Raw genomic sequence first — 27202 nt, forward strand, 5'->3', positions numbered from 1 at the left:
CAATCCGGCGGTCTTTCGTCATAACAGCACGTGATTCATTGCCAGTTCTCTCTACTTTTTTTTTCGAACCCAAATCCCATCAGCCATTGCCATCATGGCCGCCTATGTGAGGGATGCTGGGAGTTGTAGTTCATTCATCGGATGCTCATGAGTTCACTTTCAACAGGACGCGAGGGCAGGAAGTGCCTATTCAGAGTCCCGCGTAAATGAAACCCTGCGCCCTTTTAGTAGATAGTGCAGTCCTCGCTCAGAGGTGGACAGTTCCTTTCCCGAAAAAAGGGGGGGAATCAGAGAAAATGGAGTCGCTGCCTGTCGTAAGAAGTGGCCCAATTCTGTACCCGCCCGTCTGATGCAGCACCGGCTGACTCGGGAGGTTGAGCCCTGCTAGGGTTATACCGCTTTCCATGGAGGGCGGTGGGTTTGCCATGAGAAGGACGCAGGAGCGAAGGAGGCGGCGGCGACGGCAGCCGGGTCAAGAGGCGGATTCGCCCGACATAAATTGCCGAGGTGGATCCCGGTCTATTTCCCCGCCGGCCAGCAAGAAACTGAACTCCGACGAAGGCGAGGAAGAGCTGGAGGAGCCGAAGCCGGAGGTACTGTCTATTCCAGGCCTCTCCAGGCATCGTGCCGAGCAGACTTGAGGCTGGGAGGCTCCATTATAACAGAATAACAGAGCTGGAAGGGACCTTGGAGGTCTTCTAGTCCACCCCCTGCTTAGGCAGGAAACCCTATACCGGGAGTCCTCAACCTTGGCAATTTTAAGACTTGTGGACTTCAACTCCCAGAATTCCTCAGCCAGCAAAGCTGGGTGAGGAATTCTGGGAGTTGAAGTCCACAAGTCTTAAAATTGCCAAGGTTGAGGACCCCTCCCCTATACTACTGCAGACAAATGACTGCCCAGTCTCTTTATTATTTATTTATTTATTTATTATTGTTATTATTGGTCGCACAATCAGTCAGGTGTTTTTTTACCTGGATTTGGCATTTTTACCCATTTATGAAGTCCTCAAGGATCTAGGATGGGCAGATGATGTTTTATGTTGTGAAGAGATGTAAGCTTTCTGTAACTGACTGATGGTGAATTTGTCAATGCCTATGGTGTTCAAATGGTGCTCCAGTTATCCAATATCATTATCATTAATAGTGTTGTGCAGTTAAGCAAACCATGCTGATTTGAGGCTGGAAGACTCTTGTGGAAGGAGCTAGTGAGCCAGTTAGATTTGCCACATTTGAATTCAAGTGATGGTGATTAAGGGGAGGTGGGGAAAAAAGACAGGTGAGTTAGTTCAGTTGGGCAACAGCAACATTTTGGACTCTTGTATAATGGGTGTGCATGTGTGTGTGTGTGTGTGTGTTGCAGAGACATAATACATAATACACCCATTAAAAATCCCCCCAAATTGACCTATCCTCTGTAAAGATAAATTCCTTGTTTTTGTCGTTCTGTCTCTAAATCATGTCCAACTCTTCATGACCCCATAGACTACAGCACACCAGCTCCTTCCACCCCCGCCCTTTACTGTCTCCCGGAGTTTGCCCAAATTCATGTTCATTGAATCAGTGACACTGTCTAACCCAGGGGTCTTCAAATTTGGCCCTTTTATGACTTGTGGCCTTCAACTCCCAGAATTCCTCAGCCAGGCACACTGGCTGAGGAATTCTGGTAGTTGAAGGCCACAAGTCATAAAAGGGCCAAGTTTGAAGACCCCTGGTCTAACCATCTCATCCTTTGCCATCCCTTTCTCCTTTGGCCTTCTGTCTTTCCCAACATCAGGGTCTTTTCCAAGGAGTCCTATCTTCTCATTTGGTGGCCAAAGTATTTGAGCTTCAGCTTCAGAATCTGTCTTTCCAAAGAACAGTCAGGTGGATTTCCTTTGGGAGGAACCTCTAATAATTCCTTGCAGTACTCCAATCTTGCATCAAAAACAAAAAAAGATCCAGAATGCCAATCATTCCAGTGACATTGCAACATGACAAACCATGCCTTATATATAGGCCCTCAGGCATGGCTGAAGATGATATGGTAATGTGGTCTCCAGACATGTATCCTTTCAGCAACTGTTTATGTTTTTGTACTGGTCTAAAGAAGTTTCTTATGATGTTCAGCTGAACTGCTCATGGTACATATTAAGGATATAAGGGAAACTTTGATGTTTTAAAAAAGAGGAGTGTCTTGGTCAACAACTCATTTGTGCCTTTTTATAAGCAGGTAATCCTCAGCTTGCAACCAATCATTTAGTGACTGAAGTTATAACGGCACTGAAAAAAGGGACTTCTTACTGTTTTTCACACTTACGACCGTTGCAGCATCCTCATGGTCACGTGATCAGCATTCAGATGCTTGGCAACTGGCATGTATTTATGACGGTTGCAGTGTCCCAGGATCATGTGATCACCTTGTGCGACCTCCTGGCAGGCAAAGTCAATGGGGAAGCCAGATTCAATTAACCAACTGGGTTACTAACTTAACAACTGAATCACTGGCAAGAAAAGTCGTAAAATGGGGCAAAATTCACTTAACTATCTTGCTTAGCACAGAAATGTTGGATTCAATTGTGATTGTATGACAAGGACTGCCTGTAAAGTACTATTTCATCCCCATAGTTTTACATTTTGCCAAAAGAATGAATATTTTATCATCCAAGATACAATTGCTTAGTATTAAGAAGTCTCATTCACTGACACGTTAGAACCTGAAGGATTTAGTATTTTAGAATAGATGATTGATTTTTAATCGAGTTCTAACTAACATTTTGATGATACGATTACTTTTCCTGATTTACTGATTTTCATTTGTTACTTTTGCTTGTTAGGATTTATTTATTTTTTTTGGAGATTTTATTAGTAGTGTTTACTTAATAGATCAACGTATTTGTTTACTAATTGTTTTTAATACATTACAGTTTAAGCTTTGTTAAAAATGGTTGAATATGATAATTACTCATTATTATGATCCGGACGGTTGCTTGTTTGTTGAAATATGTGATTGTACCCATCTTTATTTTACCCTAATTCCTTATTTCCTCCCCTCCCCCTTTCCTTTTACCCCTCCCTTTACCATACCTGTATTGTTCCTATTTTTCCTCACCTATATAAATTTAATAAAATTTTGTTAAAAAAAAAAGTCTCATTCACTTTTTATCTGAGTCATTCTTTTTTTTTTCTTTCAGGATTTTGACAGTGATGATATGTTTGCAGACTATGACAGCTTTTCTGGCAACAACTCTTTCTTAACTGAAATTGATGATATAGAGCAAAAATGCATGCCCTTTGGTAGGGATAGTCTGGATTCTGACAGCTTCGATCGCAACACTGCTGTGCGGCCTGTAGGTGGAGCTAATCAGGTGACAATTGCCAGGAACCCTGCACAGGTATTTTCGGAGGCAGAACAGGTATTTTTGGAGACAAACGCTGCAATTAGCTCCAGAGTCATAAGAGAATATGATTCTTTGAAACGGATGAAGGAACAGGAGAATAGCTCAGAGCCTCAAGATAATGATTTAGAAGGTCTTCCGTCCTCCCAGCTTTTGTTTCGTCAACATTCAGACGAATGTTCTCTGAAAGAAACTGCCATAAAAGAAATACCCTGTCAGCTGGACTTCTCAGATCTACCATGCTGCAGCGACACAGAAAGTAATAAACAAGACTGTGAGTCGGTGAGAACTGCTTTGTTTGAACCAAGTAGGCGGAAGAGTCTCAAAGACCATCTCAAAAATGCAATGGCCGGGAATGCCAGATGCTCTGCTTCATTGGTTTCTAAAAGCAAACAGCTGAAAGAAGCCATTGTAACTGAAGAGATGGCCATTGCGGAGGCAACTGACAACTTGGCTTTTGTAGATATCGGCCCTTTCTATGGTTTACCCACCAAAGTCAAGGAGCTACTGCTATGTATCAGAGGAATTGAGAAGCTTTACGGTAACACCACCAATCTCTTGTTTATTGTGACCTTTGCTACTATGATAAATTCCAATTCGGTGCAATCTTTGCTTGTTCTGCTAGTGAAACCAAATTATTTTACATGTAATCCTTGACTTACGACCGTAATTAAGACTGAAATTTCAGTCATAGATTGTTGCGGTCGGAAGTTGAGGCATTGCATTTTTTTGACATTTTTGTGGTGATCGTTAAGCGAATGCCACTGTTGTTAAGCGAATCCATTTTCCCCAATGAATGTTTTTTGCCAGAAACGGGGGGGGGGGGGGAATGCTGGAAATTAGCAAAAAAAAAAACCCCATCATAAATAGCTGCCAATGTCTGCAGGACACTTGAAATGGCGATAAAGGTGAGTCAGTTGCCAGGCACCCAAAATAGACTCTCTTTTTTTTCATTGAAGTATAGCATCTGCCCACAAAGGAGCTGTTCCTGTACAGTACTAAATTTACATTTTTGTTTTTAAATTTTTCCTAGGTTCTTATAAAACAATACAATTTTAAGTGTGTACCGTATTTTCCGGCGTATAAGATGACTGGGCGTATAAGCCGACCCCCGACTTTTGAGAAGATTTTCATGATTTAGAAAGTTGTCATACGCCGGAAAATACGGTAGTTTGTCAAGCTTTCTTAGAATCCCCAAACAATTTAATTTTCATCGTGAATCATTATGAATACTAACACAGGAAAGGAAGACTATAAGAAATGCCTCTTAATTTTACAGACTGGCAACATGATTGTTTAATGTTCGAATCCCTGCAAAAGCGAAAGAACTTAATATATTCCTTGCCAACCAGTGGTGGAAAAACACTCGTCGCTGAAATTTTAATTCTTCGAGAATTGCTCTGCAAGCAAAGGGATGTTTTAATGATCCTGCCTTATGTGGCTTTAGTCCAGGAGAAGGTGCGGAAACCGGCTTTATATTCATCTACAGATGATTGAATTTGATTAACTCCCATCCACAGGAGGGCTCCAGTTGTGGTAGGATAAAATGCTGGGTTTGCACAGCTGGGATTTCATTTCTGTTGTACAGGTAGTCCTCTACTTACAGCTATTCATTTAGTGACCATTGAAAGTTACAACGGCACTGTACAAATGGATTTATGACCATTTTTTACACTTACGACTGTTGCAGCATCCCCATGGTCACGTGATCAAAATTTGGACACTTGGCAACTGGCATGTATTTATGATAGTCGTAGCGTCCAGGGGGGGATCACGCGATCTCCTTTTGCGACCTTCTGACAAGCAAAGTCAATGGGGAAGCCAGATTCTCTTAGCAACCTTGTTACTAAGTTACCAACAGCAGTTATTTCATTTAACAGCTGTGGCAAGAAAGGGGGTGAACTGTGACAAAATTCATTTAACAACTGTCTTACTTAGCAATGGAAATTTTGGGCTCAGTTGTGGCCATAAGGCGAGAACTACCTGTACTGGAGGTGGGGAGGTGAACAACCAAGAAAATGCCTACGTTTTATTTCTTCTTATTCTTCTTGTGCCATATCCGTTATCGGACGTTGGCGATCATGTTGGCGATCCTGTTTTTATCAGCAACCGCATGAAAAAGTGCTGCTGAGTTTTGTCCAAACCAGTCCCTTAGATTTTGAAGCCACGATGTTCTTCTTCTGCCTGGACCTCGTCTGCCTTCAGTCTTTCCCTGCAGGATTAAATGGAGTATGCCGTATTTTTCTGGGCGTCGCATCACATGTCCGAAATATTCTAACTTTATTTTTTTTTAATTGTTTTGATGATTTCCCTTGGCTTTCCCAGGTGGCTTATCACCTCATTTCTGATCTTGTCAACCCAGCTTATATGTAACAGCCGCCTGTAAATCCACATTTCAAATGCTTCTAGTCTATTTGCTGTTGTGAAATTTGTACCATCGTAAAATGACTTTTTCTCCATTTTCTTCCTTTTCCAGGTTGGGAGTTTGTGTGGTTTTGGAATGGAGCTGGGTTTCTTAGTGGAAGAATATGCAGGAAGCAAAGGAAGGATTCCTCCAATCAAGAGAAGACAAAAGAAATCCGTGTACATTGCCACTATTGAAAAGGGACACAGCCTGGTGAATGCCTTGATAGAAGCAGGGAGAATCAACACCCTGGGTCTAGTAGTAGTTGATGAGGTTTGTTGCGACGTTTTATCATTATTTAGTATTTCCAACTTCTTTGTACTCGGTAAATTATTTTGCAGCTTGGTGATTTTGATATCTTTTTCTCATTTAAAGTTGCACATGCTTGGAGAAGGTGGTCGTGGCAGTATACTAGAAATGACCCTTTCTAAGATTTTGTATGCAAGCAGTAAGTTAACTCTGTATAATATCTGAAAAGTCATGTCTGAACTTACTATACTGTATACTAATAGGTTAGGTATGGCAATTTCAAAAACCTACAAAACAGCCGCACACTGTATTTATCTGAAAAGAAGACTCGCCCCAAGTAACACGAAAGGATTAGCTTAAATTTGTTGAAATTCTAGTGCCAAACACGATCATAAGTTGTTATTGTATTGTTATAATATTGTTATTATTGTAAGGGAGAGTGGCAGTTTCAAAATCCTACAAAAGGGGTGCGCACTGAAAAAAGACACTTCCCCAAATAATTCGAAAGGGTTATCGTAATTTTATTGAAATTCTGGTGCCAAAATGTGGTCATAAGAATATAACACTGTAAAGTGTTATAAACAGTATTGGCCAGATTCTGGTTTGCAAACTATGCATGGCTTAGCATTTTTGCAAGAACAAGGAAATACAATTCTTAAAAAACAGTCTCTTATATATTTATGCATCTTGAAATTGTTTGATTGCCACTTTCTGTAGATGCAGAGAGAAGTTGCATAAAATGTATGGATACTCCTGTGACTTTACATTCGGAAGTTAATTCACATTGATTTCAGTAAAACCTAGTTATCATTGACTACTATTTGAAGATTTCATTATGTGCTTTTAAGAATAAGGAATTTTTGTCCTCTCAGAGGCTTTCAGAAATATATTTCATGCTGTTTGTATTGGAACAGTATTCAGTATAGTTGAATATATATACAGTATATATACATATCTTGAGATGGAAGCATAATGGCAATATTTTTATGTAAGAAGTTCTTGACATTCTTTTACTAATTTTGTTTGCAATGTGAATTCTTGTATATTTAAATTCTTAGGCATGCATGTTTGGCATTTAAGCCTGATCTATTTCATTTTTGCATAGAAACAACTCAGATCATTGGAATGAGTGCAACATTACGAAATGTTGAAGACTTGCAGCAGTTCCTGAAAGCAGAATTCTACACAAGTAATTTCAGACCTGTATGTTATTGAATTAAAAAAATGTATCGAACTTTCTGAGAAATAATTGTTACATAGTAACAGAGGTGAATGAATAGTGCAGGGGTAGGCAACCTTGGCTCAGGAATTCTGGGAGTTGAAGTCCACGAGTCATAAAAGAGCCAAGGTTGCCTACCCCTGGAATAGTGTTTGCAAAGGCAGTTTAGTTTCCTATAGAGAATTCTATAGAGAAGTTGGTGTAATCATCTTACAAAAAATAGACAAATTGGTTTGAAAATGAAGGTTTGATCTGTTGTTCAGTCACTTTGATGTTTACAGTTATTTGATGAAAAGACCTGGAAATATTTTTATTTTCTTGTCACAACTGTGTAAAAGTAGGGGAAATGCTCATCTTAATTAAATTTGTATTCTATTAGGAAGTATCTAGTTTGCTATATTTTAAAAAGCCAACAAGAACAATGCATGTACTTACTCAGGAGAAAAATCTAGGTACCACAGGAATCGACCTACAACCATAATTGCCCCAGGATTAAGAGTTGTAAATCATTGAAGCCATTAAATGGGTCCCCATGTGACTGGATCTGGTTTTACATTTTTTACACTGGCTGCTAAGCAAATACTATAGTTGTTAAATGAGTGCCACGGTCATTAAGCGAGTCCATTATACCCAATGGATGTTTTTCGCCAGAAGCCAGAAATAAATGCCAGAAACAGGCAAAAAAACAGGTGCCCATGCCAAGTGTCAAAATGCAATGATATGATTACAAGGGGAGGGGGCTGGTTCAGCCATTGTAACTTTGAAATGAAGTTGTAAGTACCTTTTGGTGGGGGGGTCCATTGTAACAGTCACTAAGCAACCAGTCGTAAGTTGAGGACAGTCTGTATACCAGTGACAGCAAACCTTTTAGAGACCAAGTGCCCCAAAACCACCCCCGCTCTCACTCCACTCCCCGCCCTGCCTGCCCGCACGGCCACCCACCACCTTCACGGCCTGCCACAGTAGATCACCCAGGCGGCCCAGCAGTACCATGGCAGCCACGCCCTCTGCCCACGCCCTGCAGCATCATCTGCATGTGACAGGGCACGAGGGCGGAGTCTTGTCCCCGCTGCCTGGCTGCCATGTCCTTGGCTGCGCTGCTCCGTGCAGCCGCACCCGGGGGCAACTCTCCTCTGAGGGGGCTGCTGGTGAGGGGGCCGTTGTGGGGAGGCCGGGCTGGGGCGACCACACATGCCCACAGAGAGGGCCACAGGTTTGCCACCACTGTTATATACCGTAGTAGTTCAGTTGTTGGACTGAAATCAAAGAAATTTGAATTCAAGTCCTCAGTCATGGAGGTCATTGGTGATTTAAACATCTCACAGGGTTGCTGGGGCATAAAAATAACAATGTCACAGAGGTCCTTGGGCTTGCCTAGGAAAGGTGAGATATAAATATGTTTATGTTGCTGTAATTTCAGTATAAACAACTCTTTTCAAAAGGTCTTTTCCAATTACATCCAATTATTTTACGTACCTTTCCACAATATAGGTTGAATTGAAAGAATACATTAAAATACAAGACCGCATCTACGAACTTGATAGCAAAGCAGAAAATGGCCTTAAGTTTTCACGTCTCCTTGATTTCAAGGTAATGCAGCTAAATATGCGGACATTTCATTTTCAGTTTGCAACTTCCCTTTCAGCCACGGCTTTTTCAAAACCATGTTTCTAACGGCATGTCATTCGTTATTACTAAAGCACCATAACAGTCTCTAAAACAGCAATTCCCAAAGTGTGCAGCGTACCTTCTTTGAGATGGTGCAGAATCCAGGAGATAAGTGAATAATCTTTTAATGGTACATTGTTTCAATAAATCCACTTTTCCCTAAATATTGCAAATAAGTAACGTGGTGGAATAAGCACAGATACTGGCTTTTTTATTTTTTAATGTCTTCTTTATTAAAAATAAAGTTTTGTGTGGTTTTCCTTGTCCATTTGTGTTTTTAGGGGAGGTGTGTATATTAAGATTAGATTAAAGCAGTATTTCCCAACCTTAACCGTTTTAAGATGTTTGGACTTCAATTCCCAGAATGCATTGCTGGCTGAGGTATTCTGGAAACTGAAGTCCACACATCTGAAAATGGCTAAGATTGGAAAATGCTGCACTCAAGGAAGGTATCATGGCAAAAGGTTAGGAACACCTACTCTAAAATATCATAAGTAAACAAAATATACGGGTAGTCCTCGACTTACAACAGTTCATTTAGTGACCATTCGAAGTTACAACAGCACTGAAAAAAGTGACCTAAGACCAATTTTCACACTTACGGCAGTTGCAGCATCCCCTTGGTCACAAGATTTACATTTGGACGCTTGACAACTGACTCATATTTGTGACAGTTGGAATGTCCCGTGGTCATGTGATCCCTTTTTTCACCCTTCTGACAAACAAAGTCAATGGGGAAACCAGATTCACTTAACAACCGGGTTACAAATTTAAGAGTTGTAGCGATTTACTTAACAAATGTAGTGGGGAAAAGTTGTGAAATGGGGGAAACACTCACTTAACAGATGTCTCACTTAGCAACAGAAATGTTGGACTCAATTGTGGTTGAGAGTCGAGGACTACCTGTACTTAATTTTCAAATTATTTCTTCACTTTTTGTACATAATTGTGATGCTTTGCTGATCTTGATTCTACTGCCTTGAGTGGGAGGTGTAAAACCCTGGAGAATCAAATGCTTATTTTGTATTTCTTTTTAGAAATTATTTAATAGATTAAGCACGTTGAAAGCAAGTATTTAAAACTCAGGCATCAAGTAGGGATCGTTTGATCATTTGCTTTCTTTATATCCAATTAAAGTTATAGAACAGTGGTAGCGAACCTATGGCACGGGTGCCAGAGGTGGCACTCAGAGCCCTCTCTATGGGCATGCGCGCCGTTGTCCCAGTCCTAGGCCTTCAGCTGGGTTTTATAAAATCTTTTCACTTTAGGCCTCCGCCGCCATGTGCAAAAAAAAGAGGTTTCAACTTCTCGCAGGGAAAAAAAAAGATCTTGCAAAGCTGGAATTGATTGATTGAACTTTTTAGTCCCACTCAGTCTGCTGTTACCACTGCAGCCACGCCCACCCAATGGGCCATACCCACCCAGCACCCGACAATGTATAAGTGGGTTTTGGGTTGCAGTTTGGGCACTCGGTTTCTAAAAGGTTCGCCATCACTGTTATAGAAGCTTAGCACAACTACTTTGACAAATTGGGATTACAACAATTTGCTTCCATTTAGAAATAACGCTGCTTAATATTTTAGTATTCTAGTGATCTTCAGAAGGTAGATCCTGATCATCTTATTGCATTGGTCACAGAGGTTATTCCCAAGCACTCCTGCCTTGTCTTCTGTTCTACTAAAAAAAACTGTGAAAATGTAGCAGAAATGATATGCAAACACATAAACAGGTATGTCTCCTATGTGGACTTTAATTACTAAATCAGTGTTTCTCAACCCTGGCCAGTTTAAGCTATGTATACTTCAATTCCCAGAATTCCTCCGTCAGCCATGCTGATGGAGGAATTCTGGAAGTTGAAGTCTACCGAGCTTAAAGCAGCCAAGGTTGAGAAATGTTATGCTAAATGAACATTTTCATGGATCTCCTGGTGTTAGTGTTAATTTGATGCAGACATAGTACATTTGCATCCTAAGCAAATGTAAAGCATTGCAGGATATGTTCTTATGTCAAAGAATAACAGTAATGGTGTATAGCAGGGGTCCCCAGACTTGGCAACTTTTAAGACTTCTGGACTTCAACTCCCAGAATTCCCCCAGCCAGTGGCTGGCTGCCTGAAGAATTCTGGGAATGGAGGTCCACAAGTCTTAAAGTTGCCAAGTTTGGAGACTCCTGGTGTATAGGATTGGAAGATATCTAATACTCTGGAGAACTACTGCCAGTGTAATCTGTACTGATCCAGAGAACCCAATAGTATAGATATAATGTCATGTGGGAAAGACCTTGGGAGACAGGACCAAAAGATGCTGTCTAGGAAATGGTCAGGGAAGAGACAGCTTAGCCTGCAGTAGGATAATGGATAGGAAAACAGGCTCAGAAGAGACTCTCTTTAGTTTCTCTGGCTGTAAAGGAGACAGTGGGAGAATTATACCGTCAGACCTGCAGTGTAGCTTTACACCCTAAAGTAGAATTAGCTTATCTGGACAGGTTTCCTGTCTGGTCTCTTCTCATTTTCTTAGTATTCCCTTATTGATCTAATTCACAGCCTAGAAAATCAGGTCAAGTGTTTTCTAGTACCATGTTCCATCTTCCCTTTCCTTTCAGCAAATCATGGTTGGCTTTGGAAATTAGAATGTTATCTAATTTCCAAGTTGCAAGACTGGTTCTTACCACTCTTTCCAAAAAGTGGAATGGGCAAACAAAAGGCAAATTTGTACTTGCCAGGCTGGGAAACGGGTTTGTCAGCCGGAAATGGTTACATCCAGCCAAATATATTTGAAGCTGGGTTCAAATTCCAGATGTGGAAGGGAGACCATATTCCATAATGCACTTCCAGTCTTTTAATTGTAAGCTAATCAGTGGAGAAGAATACAAATAGTCCTTGACTTATGACAGAAATAGAGCCTATGGTCATAAGTCATTGCAGTCGTTAAGCAGCTCACCCTATGACTGGACCCAACTTTAGAATATTTTTTGCAGTGGTTGCAGTATGGTAGACATCACACAAATACTGCAGTAGTTAAGTGAATCCATTATACCCAATTTCTGGCCCTTTTTTTGCCAGAAATTAAGACTAAACCCCAGAAACTGCCAAAAAGCGTCAAAAATATGGCCATAAAAGTGAAAATACAGTCATTTGAGCCCAGGGGGAATGCGGCCATAGTAACTTCAAGATCAGGTTGTAAGTAAGTTTGGGGAGGTCTGTTATAACTTTGGTCGCTGAGCGACCGGTCCCTGAGTCAAAAACTACCTGTACATTTGAACTTTTGGTGCGTCTTGTAATGGATCGTTCCTTGTTCATCCTAGATGAAAACAACTAGTTATGTTTGGAACAAAAGTGGCTTGTGAACAAAGTCCCAAGAAGTCTGAGGATACCCATTGTCTAATTCTACCCTTTCTTTGCTAGAGCACTTAAAAAGGTCAAGGAGAAAGAAAAATACAATCTTCTGAAAGAGTTAAGAAGCATCTGCAGTGGAAAACTCTGTCCAGTTTTGAAGCGAACAATTCCTTTTGGGATTGCTTACCACCACAGCGGTCTCACCAGCGATGAGCGGAAATGTATAGAAGCAGCTTATTCCTCAGGCTTCCTCTGTCTGCTAACCTGCACATCTACACTTGCTGCAGGAGTCAACCTGCCCGCTCGAAGGTTATAGCACTGGCTTTTCTTTTTATGTTCCTCATGTGAAATAGGGTAAACATTCTAACATTTCTTTCACTGAATCCCCAAAAAGCCACCTTGTGGCGTGACCCAAGAACCAAGTGATGTTGTCGTGATTCCGATAGATGAGACCAATTAAAAGAACTTCAAGACAAGGAATTCTTCCTCAGAGAACGTTACAAAATAACGGCACCTACAAAGGTGAACCCAAGACTAAATTCCCCTCCCCCTGGTTACAAAGTTGCAGAGTTAACAATTCCCACCCCAGTTAGATGTCATAAATCACATTCCTCAATTGTTACTAAATGGGGCACTCCTCCCAGATCTCCAGCCCAGCCAAAATGTAATCAGCAATGACCTTGGTTCCCATACCTAAGAATTGTTATGGCTAACTTAAAACTACACTTCCCGCCCCTCATCCCCTTCTAAATATGTGGCAGCCAAAAACAAAGTGAAAATGGCTTCAATTTGTTGCAAGTTGGCTCTCTCAAACAGCAGCTATGGAAATTCTAATGATCCGTTGTTTCTCTTTTTTAAAAAAAGAAAAGCCATCCATGCCCATTAAAAACCAGGGATTAGACCCAAATCTTTCCCTAAATGCAATTTTTTTTGTTTCCAGAGTATTATTTAGAAACAGATGTTCAGATACACGAATCCCACCCGAAGTCCGAAAGAATATGATCTAGAAATAGTATTCAGTAATGTAGGGGTGCCAGTTCCCACTCCTTACTAGCACTGATAATGTTAATTAGTTTGGATAATGAAACATCTGCAAAAAAAAACACACAAAAAAACAATAACCAAGCTCAGAGAGCACCAAAGACCCCTCACTGGAGATAATATGCAAGCAGTAGCTCCTGTTGATAGCCTTATCCTCCATAAATACAGATAATTCCCCAATTGGGCCACTGAAATGATGACATTTTGGATCAGCTACTTCCATATTTGAACTGTGTGCATATCATTTGAACAAATGCATATCAAAGTAAAATCTTTCGTTTGATTTCAATGTTCTTAATGGCTTAGGATATCCCATTTTATTCCATTATTAGCAATAATTCCATTGTGACCATTACTCCTTTATGCACTTTAAGCATTCCAAAAGAAGCTTCTGCTTTCTACTGAGATGATTATTATTATTTTGGTTTTAGTGTTCGTAATTTTAAATATTGTATGATTCATCTGTTACCTTAAAAGCTATCAAAGTATTTTCAAGTGCTTTTTCTTAGTGAGGAAAGAAAAAAAAATTGGATGTAAGTGAGAAGTAATTAAAGTCCCTGTTCATGGATTCCGCAGGGTTATTTTAAGAGCGCCATATGTTGCTACAGATTTCTTGAAGAAGAACCAGTATAAACAGATGATTGGCCGAGCTGGTCGTGCTGGCATTGATAAGGCTGGTGAAAGTATTTTGATTGCGCAAGAGAAGGACAAAGAACTGGTAACTTAAATGAAATGAATGACAACGTTTGATATTAATTGATTAAATAATACTGTAGTGGATGGAGTTCAAATATATAAAGCCTTGTTCCAAAGTAATTTATTTCTTCTTCTAGTAAATACATTTAAAGATAGCTTTGTAAGGGCAAATTGGTTCTTCATAATTATGTCACTACCAAGAAATATCATAACCTAAGTTTACACATCTGTGCTTTGGTGGAAAGTGAGCCCTCTTTTTATCCATTTAGGACAGGATTGTGGCATTTAAAGACAATTGTGTTTATTTTTTAATTAAAACAGTTAAGTTGTTCTGCATCACAAAAACTTAAAAGCAGTTTTGTTTTCTATTTCCCCCACATCTTCTTGAATAGATTGGTATTACAATGCAGTCCCTGTAAAGCAGGTGATAATGCATAGTTATATATCTTGAGAAAAGGTACTGCAAATACATAGGGCTACCTCTGAGAAGCTAATGTTCCTAATGATAGAGGACTTGAGCAAGGCATAAATTGCAGGAAATGATACAATTAAAATAATGCTCAGGATGCAATGGAGCAGGCATTTCTTTTTTTTTTTTTTTATTGAAAGTTTTATAAATTTTACAAAAAGACAAAAACAATACAAAACAAAAGACAACATATACAAAAAAAAACTAAACATAACATATATAAAAAACCCCCCCCATCCCCCACCCCTCACAAAAACCCTCCCTTCCCCCCCCCTGAGCTTCCCAGAGCAGAATATAGGCTTAATTAAAAATTAAGAAATAAAAATAAAAAATTAAATTATTTATATATATATATATATATCTATATATATATATAAAAATAAAACTTATAAAAAAGCTATGTGATATTTTTGTATACCCAATCTAAATTGTATAAATTTTATCCATTTGTCCCAAACAGCAAGGAACTTCTCTTGCGTTTGTTGCTTTAAGAAAGCCGAAATCTTTGCCATTTCCGCCAGATAAGCTACTTTAAGAAACCATTCCTGCAATGTAGGCAAAGATTCCTTCTTCCAATATTGTCCTACTAACAGCCTAGCGGCTGTAATCAAATTTAACATCAATACAACCTCCTTTGTATCACAATCTGTAACAATGCCTAACAAAAATAATTGCGGAGTAAATTTTACCCTCCTTCTAAAAATTCTCTGGATATTCCACCATATTTTGATCCAAAATGCTTTTATCTCTCTGCATGACCACCAAATATGATAATAGGAAGCATCCTTATAACCACATCTCCAACATTTAGGTTGCACGTCAGGGTACATAAGAGACATTTTTTGTGGATCAAGGTGCCATCTATAAAACATTTTATAAAAATTCTCCCTAAGGTTCTGTGCTTGTGTAAATTTGACATTTCTCACCCAAATGGTTTCCCAAATGTCCAATGAGACTGGGACACCAAAATTCTGCGCCCATCTAATCATACAATCTTTAATTAATTCCGTTTCTGAGTCCATTTCAACTAATACCCCATAAATTCTCTTAATATGGGTTTGTCTTTGATCCTTGACTTGCTTAATAAGATTTCCATCTTCTCTAAGAAAACCCAATTTACAATCCACCTTCCATTTATCTACTAGTTGCCTATATTGAAACCAAGAATAAATAATATTTTCTTGCGCTAAATCTTCCCGTATTCTTAACTGCCAGTTTTGCCCATCCCATCTAAGTAACTGACTATAAGACACCATGTCCATTTTTACTCCTCTTTTTATTCCTTCTATCGCATGCCAAGGTATAGCCCATAATGGAACTTTAAAATCACTTTTATAATATTTTCTCCAAATCCTAAGTAAAGAAATTCTTAAAATATGAGATTTAAAGACCCAGTCCATTTTTTTATTAAATATTAAATAGGCATGCCACCCATAAAGTAAATCCCATCCCTCTAAATGAAGTATCTCAGGATTTGTCAAATTTACCCAATCACTGATTAGTGTTAAAACCACCGCATCGTAATATAATTTCAAATTTGGTACCTTAAGTCCACCCCTCTCACGGAAGTCTTGCATAATTTTAAACTTAACCCTTGGCTTTTTCCCTGCCCAAATAAATTTATTAAGACCCTTCTGCCACTCACTTAAATTAATCTCATTTTTCAAAATCGGTAACATTTGAAACAAAAAAAGAAACTTGGGTAGAATATTCATTTTTATCACTGCAATTCTTCCCATGAGGGATAATTGCAACTTCTCCCAATTCTTCAAGTCCTTCTGTACCCTGACCCACAACCTTTCATAATTATTTTTAAATAATTTTACATTAGAAACAGACAACATCACCCCCAAATATTTTACCTTATTAACAATCTCAAAACCCGTCAAGTTAGCCAAAATCTGCTTCTCCTGACTAGACATATTTTTAGGTAAAATTTTAGTCTTATTTACATTAATCTTAAAACCCGAAACCAAACCATAATGATAAATCAACTGTAATAAGTTTACTGCAGAATAATCAGGTTGCGACAAAGTAACAACCAAGTCATCCGCAAAAGCTCTCAACTTATATTCTTTTTTGTTAACTTCTATTCCTTTAATTTCCTGAGACTCTCGAATTTTGATCAATAATATTTCCATGTTAAAACAAACAACAATGGCGATAAAGGACACCCCTGTCTAGTACCTTTCTCTATTGTAAAAACCTCCGACAGACCTCCATTAACGATAAGTTGTGCCGTTTGTTTTTGATATATTACCATAAGAGCTTGCAATATCTTTTCACCAAAATTCATCTCTTCCATTACTCTTAACATAAAATGCCAATTCAATTGATCAAAAGCTTTTTCAGCATCTAAAAATATCAGCCCTGCAGGAACTTGGTTGTTTTTATCTAAATATTCTAATAAATTAATAATTTGGCTGACATTATTTTTCATGTACCTTCCAGTTATGAACCCAGATTGCTCTTTATGCACAAGGTGATGTACAACCCTCATAAGCCTATTTACCAAGATTTTTACAAATATCTTGTAATCCACATTTAAAAGAGATATAGGCCTATAATTTTTTGGTAAAGTAAGATCTTGATCCTCCTTTGGAATCAATGATATAAAAGCACTACGCCATGAAGGAGGAATCTCTAAACCCTGTAAGATACCATTAAAAAGATCATTTAATGGTTGGATCATCTCCTCCATTAAAGCTTTATAATAAACAGCTGTTAACCCATCCGTACCCGGTGCTTTCCCTAGTTTCAATTGTTGAATTGCTGAGGCAATTTCCTCCTTAGTAATTAAGCCATTAATTTCATGTTTCTGATCCTCAGTCAATTTAGGAAAACTTGCCTCAGCTAGATATTTATTTATATCTAGCAGTTGCACATTAGTAGATTTGTATAACTTTTGATAATAATCCAAAAAAGATTTTTTAATCAATTCCTTCTGAGAAACTAATTTACCCTTGTAATTTATTTTCTCTATTATTCTCTGTCTCTGTTTCTTTCTTAATTGATAAGCCAACCATCTCCCAGGCTTATTAGCATTACAAAATGTATTTTGTTTCATAAACAATAAATTGGTTGCCGCTTGATCTGCTATCAACATATTAAATTGTGACCTTAGTAACTTTACAGATTCTTTAATACTTTCATCAGAAGGATTTAGAATCAAGGCCCTTTCTTTTAATTTAATTTCATCTTCAAGTTCTCTACGTTTCTGCATCTGCTTCCGCTTATGACAATTATTCATTTTTATCAAAACACCACACATAAATGCTTTACCTGCATCCCATACCATTGACATTGAAGTCCCCTTATACATGTTCAAAGCAAAATAGTCCTTTAAACACTCCTTTAACTTTTGAACATTCTTCTCTTGTCTGAACAAATTTTCATTAACTCTCCAGGATCTCATTTCCTCTTTCTCTTGAATCAGCTCCATCCAAACTGGGCTATGATCCGTCAGTGATCTAGGAAAAATCTTTACATTCTTTACTTTATTATACAAATCCGTAGTAATCAAAAAAAAGTCAATTCTTGAAAAAGATTGGTGTCTATCAGAAAAAAAAGTGAAATCTCTCTCCTCTTGATTACATTCCCGCCAATAATCCCTTAATTCCCAGTCTTCCTTCATATCAAAAAAAGCTTTAGGTGAAACGGAACTAATTAAAGATTGTATGATTAGATGGGCGCAGAACTTTGGTGAGCCAGTTTCATTGGACACCTGGGAAATTATTTGGGTGAGAAATGTCAAATTTACTCAAGCACAGAATTTAAGGGAGAATTTTTATAAAATGTTTTATAGATGGCACCTTGATCCACAAAAAATGTCTTACATGTACCCTGACGTGCAACCTAAATGCTGGAGATGTGGTTATAAGGAGGCTTCCTATTATCATATTTGGTGGTCATGCAGAGAGATAAAAGCATTTTGGATCAAAATATGGTGGAATATCCAGAGAATTTTTAGAAGGAGGGTAAAATTTACTCCGCAATTATTTTTGTTAGGTATTGTTACAGATTGTGATACAAAGGAGGTTGTATTGATGTTAAATTTGATCACAGCCGCGAGGCTGTTAGTTGGACAATATTGGAAGAAGGAATCTTTGCCTACATTGCAGGAATGGTTTTTTAAAGTAGCTTATCTGGCGGAAATGGCAAAGATTTCGGCTTTCTTAAAGCAACAAACGCAAGAGAAGTTTTTTGCTATCTGGGACAAATGGATAAAATTTATACAATTTAGATTGGGTATACAAAAATATCATATAGCTTTTTCATAAGTTTTATTTTTATATATATTATAGATATCTTTTTTATATATATAAACATAAAGTTTTTAATTTAATTTTTATTTTTTTTTTATTTCTCAAGCCTATATTCTGCTCTGGGAAGCTCAGGGGGGGGGAAGGGAGGGTTTTTGGGAGGGGTGTGGGGTGGGGTTTTTTTTTTTTTTTATATATGTATTGTTTAACTTTTTTTCTTTTGTATATGTTGTTTTTTGTTCTGTATTGTTCTTGTTTTTCTTGTAAAATTTATAAAACTTTTAATAAAAAAAAAATAAAAAAAAAAAAAAAGCTTTAGGTAACCTTGCTTGTTTAAGAAAAGGAGAGGAACCTTTCTTGTCCCTTTGTATATCTAAGACACCATTCCAATCACCCATTAATACCACTGATCTATAGTCAAGCAATGTTATTTTTTGATGTAACTGCTTATAAAATTGTTCCTGTTGTTGATTTGGAGCATACAGTCCCACTATAAGTACTTTCTTACCATATATACCAAGTTCAATCATCACATATCTCCCCTGGGGATCTGATTCTACCAGACAAGCTGGTAGGTTTTGTTTAACATATATAACAACTCCCCCTTTCTTCCCAGGAGCAGAAGATATAAAATGAGATCCCAAACGAGCATTGACTAAATATTTCTGATCTTTAAGTAAAATATGAGTTTCCTGTAAGCAAATAACATCATTGGTATGTTGCTTCAAATAATAAAAGATTTTTTTCCGTTTCTGAGGAGAATTCAATCCATTAACATTCCAGGTCAAAAACTTTGCCATCTCCCTTGGCACGCAGCCTGGAGAAGACACCATCAAGATCTGAAAGAGCTGCATGTGTTGCATAACTCTTGGGTCTTGCTCCTCCCACCGGCGATGATGCACTTCCAGAAGAATTCTCTTTAGGCTCTTTTTTACGTTGCTCCTTCTCTTTACGCTTATAAGCTGCACGAGTCATCCTCTGCTCTTTAACCTCCATCTGGCGTTGCCTTTCAGCTTGTATCATCCCAGCGGAAACCAAACCTAATGCCTCAGATTGCTGCTCGACTTCCTTGCCGCTCGGAGATTTCTGACCAGCTGAAGTTGAGCCTGCACCCAGGACCGAAGTATAAAACTCTCTAGCTTTGTCAACTGTATTCAATCTGTAGCGTGTCCCCGCATGGCTCAAAACAATACCCATCGGAATTTCCCATCTAAATGGCATCAATCTAGCTTTGAGCTCATTGGTTAAAAAAGCAAAGTCTTTCCTGCTTCTTAACATTTTGGATGGGATTTCCTTTAGAATGATAACATCTTGGGCAGCAATCTGAAATCTTTTGTTGTAAAAGGCTTGTATAATCTCATTCCGCAGGGACTTCTTTGTAAAATAAATCACCACATCTCTAGGCAAATTCTTCTGCTTAGCAATCCAAGAGTTAAGTCTATAAATTTTTTCCACTTCTCTATGTAATTCTCCTTTATCCATATCGGAGCAGGCATTTCATAATGTTACAAGCACATGTCAGAATCATAACTTTTTTTCACAGTTATTATGTTTCATTAATACATGCTGTAAATTTGTTTTAAGGTTCAAAATTTAATCACCAGTCCCCTAGAAAGCTGTTACAGCACTCTTCTGCTGGAATCCAACAAGGGCATCCGAAGTTTACTTTTATCGGTGGTTGGTTTAAAGGTTGGTAATTCTAAAACGTTAATTTTCAGCTATAATACTTTAGTGAGAGAAGTTCGGAAGTAAGAACTTAGAAGTAATAGCAATCGCAATAGCACACTTAAATACCACTTTACAACCCTCTCCAAGCAATTTACAGAGTCAGCCTATTGCCCTCAACAATCTGGGTCCTCATTTTACCGATCTCGGAAGGATAGAAGGCTGAGTCAACTTTGAGCCGGTCAGGATCGAACTGCTGGCTATGGACAGAGTTTGCCTACAATACTGCATTCTAACCACTGCACCACCATAACTTCTTTTACTCTCTCAAGTAAAATAACTAATGATAAAATTCTCTTTTGTCTTGGCTGTAAATTGGTTTTCTCCCCAACTAAGCCTTTAGTTAGTCTTAGTTTAATATTTGACCTTTGATATTCTATTACAGGTAGCAAACAATCCTGAGGAAATTTACCAATTCATGGGTGCAACCTTACTTAGTATACAGCCACAGCTCCTGCCTCAGAAGAGCCTGCAGGATGTAACAATGGAAGCCTTACAATGGCTGAAACAAAATGGGCTGCTAAAAGAGAAAGAAAATTCTGACAGCGAAAAGAACTGTCAGAATAATCTAGGGATCACTCAGTTGGGCCGAGCTACCTACAAAGGTAAAAGATGCTTGTGTTATTGGTTAATGGGGAGGTAAGCAGAATCGACCTTACCAATAAGCAGAATGAAACTCACCTCTAGAAGCATCCACGAGAAGGTTACTGGGTAGAGGGAAAGTGACAAGGCAGTGCAAGCTCCATCCCTTTTGTGCATGTATTAGAAAAGATGGAGCTTACCACAAGACTCTGGCTTTCGTTGTTTTAGGACAGTGATGCGAACCTTTTAGAGACCGAGTCCCCAAAAACTGGCTCCGCCCCCGCTCCACCCCCCCTGCCTGCCCCTGCTCTGCCCCCCATCCCCCACCCCGCCTGCCCACAGGACCACTCAACGCCTCCAGGGCCCGCCTCATTGCTCAGGCAGCCCAGCAGCGCTATGGCGGCCACACCCTCTGCCCGCAACCTGCAGTATCAACTGCATGATGGGGTGTGAGGGCAGAGTCTTGTCTACGCTGCCTGGCTGCCATGTCCTTGGCTGCGCTGCTCCGTGTGGGCCACTTTCGAGGGCGAGTCTCTTTCAGGGGGGCTGCTGGAGAGGAGGGAGTTGCGGGGGAGGCAAGACTGGGGCAACGGCACGTGTGCCCATAGAGAGGGCTCCGAGTGCCGCCTCTGGCACCTGTGCCATAGGTTCGCCACTACTGTTTTAGGATCAGATCCTGTGGATGCCTCTACTCACCTCAGGATGCTGATTGCATGTAATCCTTAATTTTATTCCTATTTTAGGTTCAATTGAATTGGCACACTGTGACACTCTCTACACAGACTTGAAGAAAGGACTTGAGGGGTTAATACTTGAAAGCTACCTTCATCTGATCTATCTGATAACACCATACGATATGATTCCTCAGTGTAGCCCAAATTGGATGGTCTATTTTAAACAGGTAAGATGCTTCCCCCCAAAAAAGCATCATTGGGTATCTTCTTCCTAGGCCTGGAACCTTGGCTCTTTTATGACTCGTGGACTTCAACTCCCAGAATTCCTGAGCCTGCAAGGTTGGATCAGGAATTCTGAGAGTTGATGTCCATGAGTCATAAAAGATCCAAGGTTGCCTACCCTGGCCTAGAATAATAGAAAGGAGTATTCCTAACAACACCAGGATAATTAAAACTCTGTCTTCTGTGGTACTAAATTTCATTGGGAAGAGACTTTTGCCTTTTTATAGCCTCTCTGTCTATTCTAAAATTGTGTGTTTTGGGCTCCTTGGCACTCCCATTACAGTATACCGTATATGCCGGCGTATTAGGCGACCCGGCATATAAGACCCCCGTCTTTATCGCCAGGTCGCCTTCCTAGAACGTCGTCTTATACGCCGGAAACTACCAGTATTTCCGGCGTATAAGACGACTCGGCGTATAAGACGACCCCCATCTTTGGCGCCGAGTTTAGCGCTTCCGGAAGTCGTCTTATACGCCGGCATATACGGTAAATGAAATGGATTGAGTTATGCATATGCTGCTGATGAAAGGCTACATAAAGAAATTTAAATCATGCATACACAGGATTTAGATCTTTTGAGAGTTCATCTGCTGGTGGGAGATATTTACTTTTTACATTATAAGTTAAAAATTAAGAGCTTTTATGCAGTGATTCAGATTTTACCAAATAGGTCATAAGTGTTTTATTTTTAGGAAAAAGGTATGTGAAGTACTAACTATATTTATGTATATATTCATTTATTTAATACAGGTATATACATTCCCATATAATCACATCTCAAAGCAGTGTATAAATTACAAAACTGAAATAACAATGATTAAAATGACAAAATACTGACATGAAACCCAACTTCAAGTTCATTAAAACAATGAGGTTAAAGTAAGGAGAGCAAAATCCCGGATCATTTATTCAAGGAGAGGACAAAATGGTCCCCCCGGGGGGGGGGGGGGGCGGGAGAGAGAACTAGGTCTTTGTTATGAACCTGGGAAGAGGGATAGGCAACTCAGAGTGCCATCACAGGGAAAGCTTACCTACAGGATTGTCCCTTGCCCGGCTTTTACAAGTGACCACTTTCAGTAGCTTCCCCTATTGTGTGGAAATTCTTCTTAGCAGAAATTCGGTTTGCTTCACCCCTCTTGAACTTCAGGAAAATGATAAAAGACTTTTTGTTCCATCTAGTTTGGGAAGTGGGTACATTACAGCTGAAGGTGAAGTTTGCTGGTACAGATTTCTAAGTTCTGGTTTCTTTTTTGTTTTGTAATTTTTTTAAATACATTTTTGGATATTATGTAATGTTGACATTGTTAGCCACCCGTAGCCTTCCCACCAGGATGCACATATCTTTGCATTCACCTCTGTTTGAAGCTGAATAAATACAACAGCTCAGTTTTAATATTTCTCATGTAAAACAGGATAGATTGTGTCCTATAATTACTATTTGCTTAATTTTAGATCTGAGCTGATTATAATTTGTTTGTTTTAGTTCAATCAACTAAGTCTAATAGAACAACAGGTAACCAGCATTGTTGGAGTGCCGGAGAGCTTTATTACCAAAAAGGCATCTGGACAAGCCATCAAGAAAGTAAGAGAAAGATTTGTTTATTAAACAACCGTGTCTGAATGGCCACCAGAAAAATACACTTGTAATTATTTATTCCAGTGATTACAAGTTTTTCTTCCTTCTCTTATCCACTTTCTCTTGCCATTTAAGCTACTTGTTAAAGTAGCAACATTAAATAAGAGGATTTTGAAAATATCATAAGAATTACTGAAATACTGGAGAACCCCATGTTGAAATCTCCATGCTAATGTGTCATAAAACACATCGGGTGACACTCATTGGGGATTGCCATAATTGCTCTAGCTGCAGTTGATAGAATCTGTAGGAAAAAAACAAGATATATTGCCTTCCTTGAAGAAAAGGTGAAGTTCAATTGTAATCTTATGTATGCATGATCTAAGAATAGTAAGAATACAAAAAGAATTAAATTAATTCATCTGATATTGTACATATTGAATGAACTAGCAAGAAAATGTTTTTAACTGTAATCTGAGAATCAGCAGAAAAATTCTACAGTTATATTTCTGTTATTTATATTACAAATTCTATTTTGGAAAAATGTGTTACTATATCCCTTAGATTGTTCCTACATTGTGAAACATACTGTAATTATTTAAGGAACTTAAAGAAATAGAAGCTTGCAAAGATTTTATGTTGTTTTCAGTTTCTTTATGATCTTGGTATCTTCTTAGGAACTGGATAGTAATACTGTTAACAGACTTTACCTGTCCCTCATCCTTCATTCCTTGTTAAGAGAGACCAACATATGGGATGTGTCAGAAAAATTTAATATACCACGAGGATTTGTTCAAACTCTTCTCAATTCAGCGGCTTCATTCTCCTCCTCAGTTTTGCATTTTTGTGAGGTAATGTAAAACAGCTAAATAACTGCAAGGCAAAAACATCATTCATTACTTGTCTTTGAAAAAAAGTTATAATTTCTTTGGTAATCATCTCATACAATTTCCTTTCATAAATTTAGATCCAATTTTCAGTGCATTACTTTGCTCCCATGTGAACAGTTTTCAAACTGAAAATAAATAACACTCATAGATATCTTGTAATTTTGTATACCTCATTTTGAAACCAATCCCTCTGATATGTATTTTATTCATTTATTTATTTATGAGAAATTATATGGCTGCCTACTTACTCTCAGTGACTCCAAGTGGTTTACAAAAATAAAATTACCCCTTAGCTAAATACAGCATCGTATTGACATTTTCCAACAGCTGGTTTTTCTTTTGTCATCATATCATAACATGAAAGATTCTGTGTTATCACAATGTTGCATCCCAATATGTAGAGCCCAGTTTAATCCTTTTATCTACTGCAAACATTAATTTAGATACAACAAATGGATCCCACTAAGACAAGGGTAGGCAACCTTGGCTCTTTTATGACTCGTGGACTTCAACTCCCAGAATTCCTGAGCCAGTATGGCTCAGCTTGGAAACCTCTCCCTTTCCCCTCAGCATGGCTGGCTCGGGAATTCTGGGAGTTGAAGTCCACGAGTCATAAAAGAGCCAAGGTTGCCTACCCCTGAACTAAGAGAAGAAACTAAGCAAGGTTTGATTGATAGGTTTCTAAGTAAAACTGACCAACAGGAATGTTGCTAATGTGTTTTCTTACAGGAGCTGGATGAATTTTGGGTTTATAAAGCTCTCCTGCCAGAACTTACCAAGAGATTAAGCTATTGTGTTAAAGCAGAACTTATTCCTCTTATGGAGGTAGCTGGAGTTTTAGAGGTTAGTACAGTCTACTTTGACAAAAAAAGGATGTTCAGTACACCTGAATGCAGTTTATATGAATTAGTTTTTAAAAAATAGGTTAACTAGGAGAGTTTTTAGATATCCAAACAGAATGTAAGGATTACTTCTAAAATTTCTTCTGGTTGCTCACTACTTCCTGAAAATTTCCAGTTAGAGGTAGAGGACTGGCACATTGGCAGGTGTCTGTAATGTAAATCACATACCTAAATTCAAAAGGACCTTGATTGGGTGCTTCTGGTCCAGCTTTTGCCTTGTTGGACACCAAGTTCTGCTTTGCAGATGAGGGTGAAGATAGACACTAGCAGCTATTTATTTTTCAGCTGAGAGCCATTGTAGTTTTATTGTGGCTGGAGAATTTTGGGCATTGAAGTCCACAGGTTTTAAAGTTGCCAAGGTTGGACATCCCTGATGTAACGTCTTGATCCATCGTTAGCTCTCTCCTTTAATTAGCTTCTTCACTGCTTCGCAGGCTCGAGCCAAGCAACTCTACAACTTGGGCTATAAAAGTTTAGCTCACTTGGCCAATGCAGATCCAGAACTTCTAATCAAGAATGTTGCGCATATGTCCAGAACACAGGCCAGGAAAATAGTTTCATCTGCAAAGGTAAGGAAAGAAGTAGTGAGACACTCGTCTGGACCAACTGCTGTTTAAGTGGGAAGAGGTCTTATATAGTCCTCGTCAGAAATCAGGGTCAGAATAATCTCCATCTTTGGCAAGTAGCCATTCTGTCTCTATTTTATCTAAGTCTTGTGGATTGAGGCAGTTGGGGTGAAGTCTAGTGCTGTTTTTGAGAAATATATATTGATATCTGTGATGAACGGTGTATGTTGCTTAAAAAAAAAGACAATCTATTATGATGGGTCTTCAAACTTGGCCCTTTTATGACTTGTGTATTTCAACCCCCAGAATTCCTTAGCCAGCATGCGTGGCTGAGGAATTCTGGGAGTTGAAGTCTACAAGTCATAAAACGGCCAAGTTTGAAGACCCTTGCATTACGAGGATCAGTAGTTGCTAGGATCTCTGCACGACTGCAGAGCACTTACGCTGATTGTGGATAAGGTATAAATACATGTCAGATTTTGCCTTTGTTGCGTGTAAAGCAAATGCTTTGGCTTTTTTTTTTTTTTAACCTAAATGCAGGCATTAATTGATCTGGGAGAAAATAAAATTGGAGGCCTCATATGAATGAAGGTTCAGTCTAGTCTCTGCTCCAGTGAGCCTTCTAAGAAATGAACATTGTATATGTCGCCTTGGGAGCTATTTGGTCTCAGACACACAGTAAATACACTACAGCAGCGGTTCTCAACCTGTGGGTCGGGACCCCATTTGGGGTCGAATGACCATTTCACGGGGGTCGCCAAACAACGCAGTCCGCCATTTCCCCCCCCTCCTTTTCCTTAGCTGTGCTACTCCTTTTTATTCTATTGGCTTTTGAAAGCCAATAGAATAGACTCTCTTGAATAGAGTTTAATTCTATTGGCTTTCAAAAGCCAATAGGAATTGTCCAGGCTGTCTCTGCCCTGCTGAGCCAGCCAAAAGTTCCATTCTGCAAATGGTGCTGCACCAGTTGAATAGTCCTCGACTTACGACCGGTTGAGTAGTCCTCGACTTACGACCGGTTGGGGGTCACGGCATTAAAAAGGTTGAGAACCACTGCACTACAGTAAAAAGTCGTGACTTTTTTTTTCTTTGAATGCAGATGCTCCTTGCTGAGAAGACCGAGGCTTTACAAGAAGAAGTTGAAGAATTATTGAGAATACCCACGGATGTTCCATGAGGCTTTTTATTTTTCCGTAAATCCAAGATTCAATAGATTTATCTCCTGCCTTGATCACTGCTTGTATTTACTGTATATATTAATGTAATAAAATTTATACATCAGAAAATA

General features: G+C 38.9%; 1 protein-coding gene across 3 annotated transcripts; it reads left to right on the plus strand.

The window, feature by feature from the left end:
• The first annotated feature begins 28 nt into the window (after positions 1-28).
• HELQ (helicase, POLQ like) lies at positions 29-27202 on the plus strand. Of its 3 annotated transcripts, XM_039350831.1 has the most exons (18): positions 29-593; positions 3171-3915; positions 4654-4832; positions 5851-6051; positions 6154-6226; positions 7133-7230; positions 8738-8836; positions 10498-10643; positions 12318-12557; positions 13866-14007; positions 20301-20405; positions 20827-21046; positions 21767-21924; positions 23464-23562; positions 24234-24407; positions 25176-25289; positions 25783-25917; positions 27014-27202. In XM_039350831.1, the coding sequence occupies exons 1-18, from the start codon at positions 405-407 to the stop codon at positions 27089-27091; spliced, it is 3195 nt and encodes a 1064-aa protein (XP_039206765.1). In that variant the 5' UTR covers positions 29-404; the 3' UTR covers positions 27092-27202. The 3 variants fall into 3 exon arrangements, with proteins under 3 accessions (XP_039206765.1, XP_039206766.1, XP_039206767.1); XM_039350832.1 differs by lacking the exons at positions 29-593; positions 4654-4832 and having other exon boundaries at positions 3715-3915; XM_039350833.1 differs by lacking the exons at positions 29-593; positions 3171-3915 and having other exon boundaries at positions 4776-4910.

The sequence above is a fragment of the Crotalus tigris genome, unplaced genomic scaffold (assembly GCF_016545835.1).
Source record: "Crotalus tigris isolate CLP2741 ecotype Arizona unplaced genomic scaffold, ASM1654583v1 scf7180000018362.2422785, whole genome shotgun sequence".
NCBI classification, from domain to species: Eukaryota; Metazoa; Chordata; class Lepidosauria; order Squamata; family Viperidae; genus Crotalus; species Crotalus tigris.

Excerpts from the sequence above, each read along its gene's own strand:
- HELQ (XM_039350831.1), top strand. The coding sequence starts at position 405 with ATGGAGGGCGGTGGGTTTGCCATGAGAAGGACGCAGGAGCGAAGGAGG. Across the intron at positions 7,231-8,737 it reads ACACAAGTAATTTCAGACCT|GTTGAATTGAAAGAATACAT; the intron begins GTATGTTATTGA and ends TCCACAATATAG. Across the intron at positions 8,837-10,497 it reads CACGTCTCCTTGATTTCAAG|TATTCTAGTGATCTTCAGAA; the intron begins GTAATGCAGCTA and ends TTAATATTTTAG.